The sequence below is a fragment of the Clupea harengus genome, chromosome 9 (genome assembly GCF_900700415.2).
Source record: "Clupea harengus chromosome 9, Ch_v2.0.2, whole genome shotgun sequence".
In the NCBI taxonomy this organism is placed as follows: domain Eukaryota; kingdom Metazoa; phylum Chordata; class Actinopteri; order Clupeiformes; family Clupeidae; genus Clupea; species Clupea harengus.
In genome coordinates this window covers 4138264-4153305 of record NC_045160.1, presented here as the reverse complement: position 1 = coordinate 4153305, position 15042 = coordinate 4138264, and the positions used below count along the sequence as shown (strand labels likewise).

Sequence of the window (15042 nt, the reverse complement as noted above, 5' to 3'; positions counted from 1 at the left end):
TTTCATCATTTTCAAAACCATGGCAATCGCTATGCCAACAACGTCAACTCATATCATCCGAATTAGTCTGAAGACACTCGTTAATATCGTTAGAGAATAAGCAAAGCCCAAAGGAGAAGCTACCACTCCTTCATATAATGGATCGGAGATATCATTGAGTTCAAGTCTCGAGAGTAGCTTCCGCCCAAGACACTGTTTATGGCAAGCCGGTTTAACGTTTAATAGCTAGACTACATACAGTATTGCAGATATCTGTAACTCAATTCGTACTACTCTAAAAGAACATTCCAGATATCCACAATGACATAGAGTGCGGGGGTTATCATTGTCATTTTTTTTATATAGCAGAGTAGCGTTTTTGCAAGTTTTAAACAAAAAAAAAAACCCTTATGATAGACTTAATGGGGTTTTGGAAAATCTTTAAAATAATGCCCATGGTAGTTAAATAACTGCTTGAGACACCCCGCATTGGCAAGCACGTATTTAACTACCACCGGCGTTACCTTGTCAATATTCCAAAACCCCATTTATTCTCTCATAGGGCTTTCTTTCTTTTTTAAACCGCAACTTGCAAAAATGCTAAACCGCGCATACAAAATGACGACGATCACTCCCACACTCCAGATTACATTTTAAAACGGCTTGCCATACATAGTAACCTGGGGGTAGTAGGGAGTACGTAGAACGCCTGCGTTTACAACATTCTGTTATTCCTGGCGAACATGGCGGCACCTGCGCTCTCTAGCCGGGCTGGTTCCGTGAGTAGCTTGGGGAATAGCCCCACTGCGACTCCTGGTTCTACAAACATGAACAAAATGATCCCTGGCTACCCAGAGCTCGACTTCAGGTCAGGGGCGAGGATCGAAGAGCTGAATCGGATGATCCACGAATTTAGTAAACATGACCAGAGGGAATATGACGACCAGCGAGCACTGGAGATCCATACGGCTAAGGACTTCATTTTCTCCATGCTCGGTAAGTGGTGAGCAAATGTAACTGTACATCGTCGGATTAGCTTCAGTGCATTCAAAATACGTGCATCATTTTTTGTGTGTTTGCACGTTTTGGCTTTGCCTTGAAGATTGAATTTACACGCCTGCCCTGTTCATTGTTGTGACTGGTTGCAGAACAACTTGGCGACTAGCTGCTGTTTAATGTTAGCAAGTTAGCGTGTGTAGCCCGCCAGCGAATTGATAAGGTATTTTACAACCGGTTCGAATGTGTGGTGCCATAATTTGTTGTGAAATACTCATGATCATGAGACTACTACCTCGTTCTTCAGTGACAAGCAAGAAGCACAGTCATTTGGCCCCCACCCTGAAGAACAAACACTACAGCGGTCAAACGTAATATTAGCTCTGACGATCAACAATGTTGGTATAGTACAGGTATGGTACAGGTATGCTTCTGATGTGCCGTTCAGATAAGTTTCGATAGCCTTTATGATGCCTTATTACTTGATAAACAATCATTTGTTTTTATACATAGAAACTGCAGGGAGCATAACAAGTCGCTAGAGCTTAGCGTTGCACACACGTTTATTTAAAATGCATCCTGACAGTGTGGGGAAACTCCGGCTGCACTGTCTGTTGGCACAGTGACTGCATCTGAGCGGGAACAGAGACATCCTGAGTTCAGTGAGCAGGAAAACAGGCGAAGCAGATAGGAGCTGTCCTGCTACATGAACTCAGGAAACTGCTCGAAGGCAACACATACATATCTCTGCCTGTCTCTTTCTTACTGACCCACTCGACATGAGCACACACACTTTGTCTTTCCCTCTCACGCAGACACATGCACATACTAGGAGACATGCACATTGGCAGACTGTCTGTTATGTATGCAAACACAGAGTACTCCTTGTCATTTTCTGAAATATCTTACAAAGATACAGTCCATATCCAAAGGCTCACATTCAATTGCTTTATGTACAACCTTCATGGTCACATGCATTTAGTGTCATATGCATGTCATTACACACACACACACACACACACACACACACACACACACACACACACACACACACACACACACACACACACACACACACACCTTCACACACTCTCACACACAAACACACACATGCTCTCTCTTTCTCTCTCTCTCTGCAGCAGCCTCTGTTGGCCTGAGTCATTCTTCCTCTCTGCCTTTGCTGGGGTTCTTTGAGTTCCCAGTCGTCAGGAGGGTGATCATACTGAGAGCCTCAGGCACATTATTACTGATTGGCCATTTCATGTGCGATTGTGTGTGTCTGTGTGTGCATGATTATGTGTCTCAGAGTCAGCGAGAGAGAGAGAGAGAGAGCGCGAGAGCAAGAGAGCGACCGACCATTACTGAGTGACTAACACAGGCTTGGCCTGGGGTGGCCTTGATTTCATTTCCCACTCACTGGTTGGGTGTGTTGGTTGGTCTGATTTTAGCATGTGTAAAAATGCTGCATGGCCAACTCAGACTTGTATAATCACAAGCACTGGTTACAGGCTAGAGCTGCAGTATGTGGCTTGGCCTTCCTGTTGTGTCTGTAATAGGTTCAGTCTGTTGCACTCTAAAAGAAGTCTCTAATTGGTAGTTGATGGCAGCTCACTGTGGCCAGGGTAATGATGCTGAAGGTTTAAATATAGTAAAGTATTTTGAATCTCACAGCCATAGACATTATATTCACAATTGATAGAATCTGTTATATGGAATAAGCATTGGTGTGATATGTATTTTTAACTTATCTATATTTTATTCTTGACTTGATGTCTTTACTGGAATGTAATTTTGCTACCACATGGCAATATCACATTCATTTCAGATAATATGTTGTGTGACCCCTTGGGCTTTCTCTAAGAGAGAACATTTATTCATTGGCCATCCTGGACTTTGTTTTCTTGGAGTTGTTCAACCCTTATAAATAGAGAGATAGATTTAGAGAGAGAGAGAGAAAGAAAAAAATAAAGAGCGAGAAAGATGATGGCCTCCTAAATCCAACAATGGTTGTGGCACAACAAAGCATTTGGGGAATGCACCCCTGGCAGAGATGGAGATCACACTGTTTCACTGCCCCCTAGTGGCTAAACAAGATTGCGTCAATGTGCACTGTTTTGATAATTTTGCATCCTAGCTGCTGTTAGTGGTATTTGTCTTGTCTCTTGGTTCTCATGGCATGGGTTAATACATTCACATCTTGTTTCAGATTGCGAGTGGGAAATTTCTGATGAGATCATTATCCGTGGCCATTGTGATTATTTTGTGTTGTAGTACATGGTACAAGTACATGGGGGCGGGGGCTGCTTTAAAATGATAGGAAATGTTTAAAATCTTTAGTGTATAAGTTGAGCATGTCATGTAATAACAACACTATGTTAGCAGTGTGCTCAAGATGGATAGAGGGAAGTGAGTTCTTAAAGACTGTCTTCACTGCCTCTCTCAGGTATGGTGCAGAAGCTGGACCAGAAGCTCCCCGTTGCCAACGAGTACCTGCTGTTGTCGGGCGGGGTGCGGGAGGGCGTGGTGGACATGGACCTGGACGAGCTGAGCGTGTACGCGCGCGGCACCGACTACGACATGGACTTCACTCTGCTGGTGCCCGCCCTGAAGCTCCACGACCGCAACCAGCCGGTCACACTGGACATGCGCCACTCGGCCCTGTGCCACTCCTGGCTCAGCCTGCGCCTGTTCGACGAGGTCACCATCAACAAGTGGAAGGACTGCTGCACGGTAGTGGACCACCTGAACGGCGCCACCAACTACTTCTTCTCGCCCACGCTGGTGGCCGACTGGTTCCATGAGTCCATCAGCGTGGTGCTGGCCGAGATCCAGAAAAAGCCGCAGCGGGGCATGCCGCGCGTGGAGAAGGTGGAGAAGAACGGCACCATCATCTCCGTCATCCTGGGCGTAGGCAGCAGCCGCATGCTCTACGACATCGTCCCCGTGGTCTCCTTCAAGGGCTGGCCTGCGGTGGCCCAGAGCTGGCTGATGGAGAACCACTTCTGGGACGGCAAGATCACGGAGGAGGAGGTGATCAGCGGCTTCTACCTTGTGCCCTCCAGCTCCTTCAAGGGCTGCAAGGAGAACGAGTGGCGCCTGTCGTTCGCCCGCAGCGAGGTGCAGCTGAAGAAGTGCATCTCCAGCAGCCTCATGCAGGCCTACCAGGCATGCAAGGCCCTCATCATCAAGCTGCTGTCGCGTCCCAAGGCCGTCAGCCCCTACCATCTCCGCAGCCTCATGCTGTGGTCCTGCGACCGCCTACCCTCCACCTACCTGGGCCAGGAGGACTTTGGCGCCCACTTCCTCCTGGGCCTCATCGACGACCTGCAGCACTGCCTGGTCAACAAGATGTGCCCCAACTACTTCATCCCGCAGTGCAACATGCTGGAGCACCTGTCGGACGAGACCGCCATGCTGCACGCGCGCAAGCTGTCGTCGGTGCGCTCCGACCCGGCCGAGCACCTGCGCACGGCCATTGAGCAATCCAAGTCGGCCAACCGGCTGACGCTGGAGCTGCAGTGGCGCGGCAGCAGCTCGGGGCTTCCGTCTCCGCAGTCGGACGCCAGTGGTGAGCAGCAGCCCGACGACCGGCTTGCCAAGAAGCTGCAGCAGCTGGTGACTGAGAACCCCGGCAAGTCCATCTCCGTCTTCATCAACCCGGACGATGTCACCAGGCCCCACTTCCGCATCGATGACAAGTTCTTCTGAGGACCCTGGGACCGCATGCTCACTCGCTCTCTCCTTCTCTTTCTCTCTCTCACACACACACACACGCTCGCGTACACAGTCACACAAAACGTTTTGTATCATCCTTCCTGTAATGGAGTTGATCATATGGGGAGGATTGTGCCAGAAGGGAAAAATGAGTTAGTTTTATCTCCCTAGAGAGTGGCCCTGTTCCAGAACTGAGAATACAGGGCTTCGAGAAGCCTGACCTCTGAGAGAGGGAGAGAGATAGAGAGAGGTAAGGGAAGGTTGTCCTGATTCGTCAAGTTTTTTATTTGACTTTGTTGGCTTAATGTAAATGAAACAGGCTTAAGGACTCTTGTGGATTGTGGTTTTATGTTTTTTGCACAGTTAAAGTCTTAGCGACGGTCTAAGAGCTGGTCTTAGCTTGGGCACCATTTTTTTATTATTGTGCTCCATTTAACTCTTCAGCGATCACCGACAACTAGAGAACATGTGTCACAAGTTTAGAGCTGTTAGAGAAACGTACGCTTCATAATATATTCCCATTAAGGCTAGCTAAAGTTCATCCGTACAGTCATTGTCATACCTTTCATGTGTGAAGTGAACAGTTCTGCAACCTCGAATGGAATATGCCAAAAGAAACTCTGCGGAATGGACGCTCAAAGACTCATATCTGCATACTTAAGTGCAATTAGTTTCAACACACACTGACACACTGGTGCCGTTTGTATATGACTTTTGATTTGATTTGATTTGATTTGACACAATACGTTCTATACACGCACACACATACATTCAGACATACACCCACACACCTACAAACTCCCATGATCTTTAATGCAACACATAATCTATTCTCCATTATCACTGCTGCAGTCATATCCACTACCAGCTCCTTGTCCTAGGTCTCCGTTTGTGGAACTACTACTGTTGGTTTTTGTCTTATTTTCTATGTCTGCTGCTAATTTTACTTTTTTGTTTTTGTTTTGATAAGTTACTCTAATGCGAACAATTTTTCATTTGAATGTGCATTGCTACTGTGTAAATAGTCCTGTAAAATGTCTGATTTTGTTCCATAAAATGGATCCCGCTCATGGTGTACAAGACCCAAACGAGGCCATATTATCTTGAGTGTCAGCCAATCAATGGACTTTAAAATCGGTACAAGCCAGTATCAACCTGGACGAGGCAGACCAATCAGAACTGACCAAACACAAACCCACAGAATCAGCAGGGACCAATCACACTGCCTTACAGCATCGTCCTGGACCAATCGTCTGTTTGCTATCGAGTCAAGAGGAGCACCTCAATGCCCTCAGGGGTTCCTCTGTGGTAAATCTGCAGACATTTGAAAGGCACTGAGGGTTGATCCCATCAGTTAAGGTTTCAATTTCAGACAAGCCGCCAGTCAAAGGTTTAATCCGAAAGGAATGCATTTTAACACTTGTAAGTATATCACTATGTACCAAAATCAAATTGTGTGAGTTTTGAAGGATGGTCTTAACAGCAGAGTCACTAATATATTGATAATAGATCACGGAAGAACTTAGAAGGGGCGCTCAACTGCAGAGACTGCTGTCTGGTGTAAGAGAGATAAACATGCAAAATTACTGTGTGATGAATAAACTTAAACAAGACCCTGCAGTCCTCACTAAGCATTGTTTTTGTTTCTTCTTATCGTTGTTCTTGTTGTTTATTATATGTAGTGTTATAAAATCTGTTGAGAAATCATGACACATTTTTCGGTTACTATGGGATTTCAAAATGGCTGCTGTGCATTGCGTCCTTGGCCTCCCACGGTCAAAGTCGTAGTGGTTATTAAATGTGCCTTTTTAATGTGAGGGAACCATTTCCCTTGGAAGGTGTTGCTGCCGATAGCTGGTCCATAAGTTAAATGCACTGCGGTGTGCTTAGCAGAGAGACTAGGACTGAGCTGTGAGCAGAGCTGTGCTTTCTCCTTCTTTGCCCCCTGTGCCTTGGACTTCTGCCAATAGGTGACAGATGACTGACATGGTGGGATGACCAGAGGTGGTCGGGTACTGATTGGTGGGGAGCGGTGAGGCAGCAACCCGATTGGACCAAACAAAATGATTGCGCCACCCATAGGTGCTGGAAGCCTTCCCAGGGCAATGAGAAGTGAAAGTGAGAGAATTATGGGTAAGTGCCCCTCTTCCAAGACCCCTGCCAGGTCGCCACTTATAGTGTGTCAGTCAAACGTCTTGATTTGTATCACTACCGACTGGGTGATGAGCAAGGCCCCTAGGTAAATAAGTCACCGCAGATAAACGAGGCAATAAAACGAGGGTGGGGAAAAGAGGAGAAAGTAGCGGTTCGCTTAAATCACATGAGCTGGCCTCCAGAAAGACTTATTGTGTGCAGATGGAAACATCATGCAGAAGACAGTGGAGTACAGTGCTGATGACGCAGGTGCTGAAGTGCTCTGCCTCTGAATCTCAGATACTTCAGTGGCAGTTTTAGAGCTGACATTTCTCTATGGTGTCTGCATATTTACTACATAAATACTGCAAGCCCAGCTTAAGATTTGTTTGGGATAATCCATTTTTTTGTTGTCTGCTCACACATGCACACACACACACACACACACACACACACACACACACACACACTCCGCACCTTCCCTTTTGTGCCAAGATATTTTTGCTTCCTGTCGTCTCAGCACCTGTCAGCACACCTGCGGCCCACTCCGCCCATCTGAGCTCGGGGAATGTGTGTGTGTGTGTGTGTGTGGCCACGGTCACGAGAAAAGATGGCATGACTGTGGTCTCATGGGAGCTTTAATCTGATATTACCCAAAAATAAAATTCACATTCCACAAACTCCAAAATGTGCATTTACAGGGCTACGCAGCATTTTATTTCAAAGCAGACTTTGATGTTTAGGTTAACACCAACTGTTTCATTCATGACATTACACGGTTCTATTTTCTTTTTGAAATGCATGAACCCTTAGGGTTATATAGAAAATGTAAAGGTCTACATATAGTGATATAGGAGACTTAAATGTATGAAATTGTAATAATGCAATTATTATGCTTCTAATTGTAAACATTTTGTGTAGTGTATGAAGGCTTGTATGATTAAGTGTTATATTGTGCTCCATATTTTGTACGTCCTGAAGGTCATGAGTGGATCCCCAAGCATGTAGAAAGTGGTAATCCTCAGGGTCTTGTCCACAAAATGTGGCATTAATTGCAAATCAATTAACCTACTTGGGTGAGGCCACTAAAGGATTGTGTCTCACCACTTCTGGTAGCCCTACTCCATTCCACTGCTGACGGAAGCCATCTTTGCTCTCGCCATACCTGAAGAGCAAGAATTGTCTCAAAGTCGCATACTACACCAAAAAAGTGATGTTACTATGGTAACTGACACCCACATCCTGTTATCATATTAGAAGCAACCTGTAACCTTGTTACCATGGTAACCAAACAGGTACCCCTTTTTAAAGAAGGAAAGTTACCCTGGGCAGCCCACACCTGCATTATTGTAATGTTAACTAACACTGAGAGGTAAATCTGACACAGGACATTTTGAACAGTGCATTTCTTTCCTGACAAAAAACTGGTCTTTTCTGCGTTTTCTCTTTTCTGAGGTGACCTTGAGCGCCATTAAAAACAATTTATTCTTATCCTCATTCTTATTATGTAAACCCAATTGATTTTATGGATTACTGTTAAGAGGTAAATGGTAAAATATTAATTCCCAGTAAAAGAGATATTGTGTAGGTTAACTGAAGCCTATTTAACGTTCATTCGATATACACATTGTACTCATTTAATACAAAAATGTCAAAGTCACTGTTTCTATTTTGTTACAATCTCCATATTACACGCGCATAACTTGATGACATTCAGCACTGTCTTGCGACTCATCTCACCTTGGGACTACTTTCATGAAAAGCAAAACGCCGCACACTGCCTTCTGCGTGGAGATAACGCTTAGCTCAGGTTGCATAGATCAAGCTCACAGGGATGGGCGACTCGGGACTCCACTTTTTCTCAGATGTCACCTTAAACAAGATCCTGGGCTGTGACGTCACTTCAGTGTTTGATAGGAACTGAGCTGCAGCACCACGGCGCGAGAGGACAGCTCCCGATCGCGGCGCGCGGACACAGGTAATGCACGATCCCGGGCAGAAGCAAAGACATAAAAAACGCCCAATTCTCTCCGCTCGGACATCGCTCTGTACCACCACCGATTGCGCGTCACCCGCCCACCACGCTCACTCTCTGACAGTCACAAGGATTGATTAACAGCTGTTCTCACGAGTCGCGCGCGCTGATTACAGGTTGGGCAAACCAGGGAACTGAAATCGAGTAGGGGAAGGAAGAACCACATTCCATCCCGACCGAACCAAGCACGTACAACCCGAAGGTATAGCGTTCCAGCATCCACCTCCTGACCAACATCAGCATAGCGGGAGATGGAGAACAAAGACAAAACCGCCGGTAAGGAACTTTATGTTTTTCACATGTAGTCTGAATATGGGTGTGGATGGAGCTCAGCGTGTGGGGACGGGTCTAGCAGAGCGGGGCAGTGCTGGGATATATGTAGACTGCGGTACTTGAGTCTGGCGAACAGGACGGGGTGGCTGTCGTTTTACATGCATGTTGCTGCGGAGGACTTTCAAAGTCTGTTTTCAGATGGAAAACCCATCGCGTTTATGTCCTGCGGCAGCGGCAGGGGAGCGTGGACCTGCCCCCGCTCAGACCAGCCACCGCTTTGTTTTCAGCGAATGGCTGACAGAGTCCTGATGCAGCAAAATCAGTCCTCCGTCGGTTTTTACGCGGGGAAGGGTGGTTTACTCCTTCCTGTGACTCCGGACGAAGCAAACACGCACTTAACGTCGTCGCGTATTCGTGTGTTGCCCATGGACCAGTTTAACCACATGCGACACAGATGTTTAGTCACTGAAAACTGTTGAGTTTTTGAGGCAGGGCGTATTGAGGTTTTACCCTGACTGACACTGCTCAAGCACCTACCTGTTTTATAAATCTTGATGCCTCTGTGTGTTTAATTTTAGTGTGTGTGTGTGTATTTGTGTTTAGGCTGCTGTGTGTCTTTTTGTTAACATACAGCTTTTAGGGGTGATTGATTATATGCCTAAAACAGCCATATAACCCTGTGAGAATATCCCCTGTGTAGTATTCCTTTGTTGAGCACCTGATGTTGTTTATGCAGATGACTTGGCATATTTGTACATGAAGATTGTAGGTTCCTGTGCAACAGTGTGTTTGTGTGATCGTGTGTGTGTGTGTATGCTAGTGTGGATTACATGGTGTGTTGCTGGTTTCGATCAGCATTCTGTTCGCGTAGCCACCCTGCCGAAGCAGACCTCACTGCATTCAGAGGGAAAGTAAGTGTGTGCACTCCCTAGGAAGAGTGTGTATGCATGCGCGTGTGTGTGGTTCCCCAGAATGTATCTGTATGTGTATGTGAGTGTGTGGCTATATGTGTGTGCATTCATATTCTTCTTGATGAGGTTGTGTATATGTTCATGTGGGTGAGGGTTATGTATATAGCTCCTCGCCTCTCTTGCTTTTAACCTTCCAAATCCCCGTTTCTACAGCAAATGAATCATACGGACCCTGTGTGTGTTTGTGTCTGAGCATGCATGAGTGTGTGTACCTTTGTATTCGGGTTCAGGTTTTGCGTGTTCATTTGTTTGAAGTGGCATGGTGTCGTGTCTGGCAGAGTCCCGGCTGCGCCCCGGATGTCTCTCCCATGCTCCGTCGACACCAAAGCCTCTAAATGACATCAGGCTCAGCTCACTGAGTCCAGCTGGGACGTCCAGGTTTGGGCTCAACACCGTGGGACAGACCTGAACGCTCCACGCTTAATGAGGAGGTCTGACCACTGGACTGTGAGCCCTCCTAATGTAACACAAGCCAAGACCTTGGGGAGATCCTGCTTTAGCCCACCTCCAGAGTCGAGTCATTATAGGTATCTCAGACTCTCAGACTTCTGTCTGTCAGGCAGAGCATTGCATGTCTGTCTATCTGTTTAATTGTCCACTAGTGTATGTGTGTGTGTGTGTGTGTGTGTGTGTGTGTGTGTGTGTGTGTGTGTGTGTGTGTGTGTGTGTGTGTGTGTGTACAAATTACTCATATACCAGCTATCGCCTTGTGCAGCTAGGGAGCGTAATTGTGTCTTGAAACACTGTGGGCAGCCTGGCAGAGTCTACTGTACAGTAAGCAGCTGCCAGAGGATTTGAGATCCTTAAGTAAATGTGGGAGATTGCATATGCATGCCACTCAAGGAAAAAAAAAGGTTACATGTGTAAGGACATAAATCATTTCCATTTTACATCCATCCCGGGTAAGGGTGTGTGCATTGCAAATGAGTAATGTCGGGTAAGGAGGCCTACTTAGACACACAACTGATACAAGACCAATGCTTGGATACACACACACACACACACACATATATATATACAAACATATATATATATATACAGTATATATATATATATATATATATATATATATTTATGCATAGTCTCTGAGTGTAAGTGTGTGAGTGAACATCTCCACTCAGTCAAAGACACAGGCGCATTACTTTTCACTCCGCACTCTAATTCCGTCCTAAGCACTTGCACATAAGAGCTCTACAGCATCATAAAGGGCCATGTTTATCTTCATCATCTTGTGGAGCTCTCTGCTTCTCTGCTGAAGGTCACTGTTTTACCTGAAGTGAGGACAACGTTGTCCCTATAAGTCTGTATCTGCAAAAACTGCAATACTCCTTACATATATAATATAAAAAGCATGTAATATACCGTGTAATATATTCTGAATCGGCCTGTCAAGTAATATTCAGAGTTGCTGGCCTGATATTTTTAGGTAAATTGTCTAAAATGGCCCAAACTGAATTTTGACTGTGAACCCGAGCCATCACTTTGGAGAATAATTTCACACAAACATGAGCTCTGTGCTCCACTGCTTGGAGACTATTTATAGGCCTGTGGACGCCAAACTCTTGGATCTATCCTCTGGGGCCAGCACCAACAAAGTCAGGCACTTCTCTTTGTGATCAAGCACTGTTGCGGAGAGAAAGAGGATGAGGATAAGAGAGGGAGAAAATGGTTAGAGGGAGGGAGCAAGAGAGAGAGGGGGGTAAGAGAGGGTGGGAGAGAGATAAAAGAGTGTGTGTGAGAAACAAAGAGAGGTAGAGAGAGAGAGAGAGAGAGAGAGAGGTAGAAAGAGAGAATGCTAGTATATTAAGGGAAGTAAGACAGTGAAACAACGAAAGGTTATTGTTGATTCTCTCCCTGCAAATGGAGAATAGAGTGATTGAAAGAAGACCCAGAATTTAGTATTCTATTCAATTACTTTACTAGGCCACTGGACCAATTATGTAAGTATTTAGCACTGGGCTACTGATGACAGTATTTAGCACTGGGCTACTGATGTAATTATTTAGCACTGGACCACTGATGACAGTATTTAGCACTGGGCTACTGATGACAGTATTTAATGAGAGAGCTTAAGAGAGCTTGGTAAGGGGGCGGGGGCAACAGAAAACCTTTATGAAGGGCACTTGAAACCAGACATAAATTGAGTCATACCCTCTTCTGATTCTGATTGCGACCAGGGCAAAAGGTACTCCTCCTCACTCTCTCTCTCTCTCTCTCGCTCTCTCTCTCTCTCTCCATCTCCCCCCATCCATTTGTCTTTCTCTCTAGCTAATCCTTTGTCTCTCACTCTCTTTTGACGGTGTGAGTCACTGAAATGCATGGTGGCACTTTTCATGTCAGTGTGTTTCAGCTGACAAACCATCCCTCAAAACTGCCTCCATAAACAGGCTGATAAAAATACCCCATGTGTATGTTGATATAGACAGAGTGCAAGGTCAGAAGTGTGTGTTAGTGTCAGTGTTTATGTATGGGTATATGTCTGTGTGTGTGTGTGTGTGTGTGTGTGTGTGTGTGTGTGTGTGTGTGTGTGTGTGTGTGTGTGTGTGTGTGTGCTTGTGTCTGATATGGTCCACAGGCTTCATTGTGAAGGACACAGAAAGAAACAGAGCAGTGTCTATCACTCTGTTATTGGACTCTGTCAACTGGTTGCATCTCTGGTCAGGACGCCTTACACTTCTGACGCTTAGGTCTCTAACATCGATGTGTTTACTGACGTAGCTTCATATCCTCACTGAACTGTATCGCTGTGCAAAAGTCAATTATATATTTATCACCTCTTTCTTAGCGTACAAGCAGAGAATAGTGGCTGCCAAAATGTATAATTTAGAGGAATTCCAAAAACAGACCGTAAAGGAGGCCAGTGTTTAAAAACATCTTTGTGATGACACTTTGAAGGTTAGGGATGTGGCTGATTGGAGGAAGATCACAAGGTCATACGAGTTCCTCCCAAAATGCATAGCGCTTGTAGCAGATGCTGATACAGAAAAGATTTTCCTCTTCCTGCCGTACACACTTGACTCTACCCCTCACTTATGCACAAAAACACACTTGTGAGTGCTCACCCACACACACTCAGAGACACCAAATAAACCCCCTCACACATAAACACGCACACCCTCGCAGCAAACATCACCAAACCAATACACACAACTGCACAGTCATGCAACATACAGCAACGTTGTCAATTCAGAGTGGCTGTTTGCCAAACTTAAATGCTTTAGCTATAGTCAGATAAAATATGCTCATACTCCAGGCCATTGTCTGCCAGCAATAGTAAAGTCTTTAAATAGGATGGGTGTTTGTATAGTGAGTATCTGTGTCTGAGGCACGGGTCCAGGGAGCATTGATAGTCTACTAAGGGATTCCGCTGTTGGTTTTCCCTTCACCTGCCTGCTCTAACCTGGACTCCTTCCATCTCTCACCATCCAGGAAGAAACTGCTGGGTATGTATTTGTAAGGGACTGTGAGAAAGGGACTTTGTGTGTGTGTGTGTGTGTGTGTGTGTGTGTGTGTGTGTGTGTGTGTGTGTGTGTGTGTGTGTGTGTGTGTGTGTGTCTGCGCGCAAGACACTGAGTCTGAGTAACTTGAGCCAGTGTTGTGGCATCTGTGTGTTTAACAGGCAGCCTGAAGAGACACCCAGACAGAGCCGGTCCACCGACACTGCCATCGATGTCACACACACACACACACACACACACACAAACACACACACACACACACACACACACACACACACACTAACACATGCAGAGGACCAGAGAAATAGGCTGACCCAGATAGACTTGGGGCCGGACACATCTGCCACTGGATGGGCCTACAGTGGGTAAACACTCCCCGGTCACTGGGTGGCCTTATGGGAGAAGAACGCATATTCAGGGCATCCAAATGCATACAGTCAGGGCATCTGTCATAGAAATGCATACATTCAGAGCATCTGTCACATACATTAAGGGCATCAGCACTTGGGTGCAAACAGTTAAAACATCTGTATGAATTGTGGGAAGTATGTTTCTCAGCGTAGCTTAAACACAGCCCTGTGTTGGGTATATTTCTCTGGCTTCAGGAGCTGTGTGCTTGATGAGGACTCAGGAGTGAAGAGTGCCTATAGCGTAGCTCCATTCCTCTTGCCTCCACTTTACGCCAATTCAGGTCATCTGTTTTAGGGGTGTGCGGAGCCCGCTTGTCTGGTCTAGAGACTCATCCATTTATGTCGGCTTTTTCAGGTTTATATTCATTCAGGTCAGCTGTTTTAGGGGTACAGTCTTTCCGGTCATCTCTGTATGGGTAGACACATTAAGGCTGTTGTGTATGGGGTACGTGCATTCAGGTCACCTGTTTTGAGGGGTACATGCATTTATGTCACCTGTTTTGGGGATGGAGGAAGAGCTGGGGAGGAAAGAAGGCCGGGAGGATGGGGGGAGGGGTTGTGTGGGTGTGTGTGAGCTTTACTGCTGCACACCCGTTTTAGTGCTTACCACATCTACACCCGCACTGACACACACACACACACACACACTCACACACACACACATGCATGGATTCAGACACATCCAGACAGACACACGCACAAGAGCCCCCTACCTCAAAATGATTCACTTCTCTTGTTTTTTCCACCAGCCCTTTCTCCCTGTGTTTGACTCTCCACACTTTCCTCAAGTCTCTGGTTCTCTCCCTGTATATTTATTCTTTAATATCTCGCCCACCTCTTCTCCCTCTCCAGGCTCCTCTCATTTCCTCACCCTCTCTCTCTCTCTCTCTCTTGTTTATAGCTGCAATCTCCCTGCCCACTCTCTCTCTCCCTTCCTCTCTATCATGCCATCGCTCCCCCCGTGTGGCTACTGATATCTGAGGGGTCAGCACTAGCCTTTGCTGTTTGTGTGTGTGTGTGTGTGTGTGTGTGTGTGTGTGTGTGCTGTGTGTGTGTGTGTGTGTGTGTGTGTG

General features: G+C 46.0%; 2 protein-coding genes across 2 annotated transcripts in view; both read left to right on the top strand.

Annotated features, from left to right (window-relative positions):
• The first annotated feature begins 648 nt into the window (after positions 1-648).
• Positions 649-6320, top strand: LOC105909285 (protein MB21D2). The gene is made up of 2 exons (XM_012837899.3): positions 649-975; positions 3419-6320. Exons 1-2 carry the CDS (start codon positions 723-725, stop codon positions 4681-4683), a joined length of 1518 nt encoding a protein of 505 aa, XP_012693353.1. The 5' UTR covers positions 649-722; the 3' UTR covers positions 4684-6320.
• Positions 6321-8579: 2259 nt separating this feature from the next.
• Positions 8580-15042, top strand: part of fgf12b (fibroblast growth factor 12b) — a 49135-nt gene continuing 42672 nt past the window's right edge. The window contains exon 1 of the mRNA XM_031573116.2: positions 8580-9133. Coding sequence (XP_031428976.1) covers positions 9109-9133 — 25 coding nt within the window. The 5' untranslated portion in view covers positions 8580-9108. The remainder of the gene's footprint in view (positions 9134-15042) is intronic.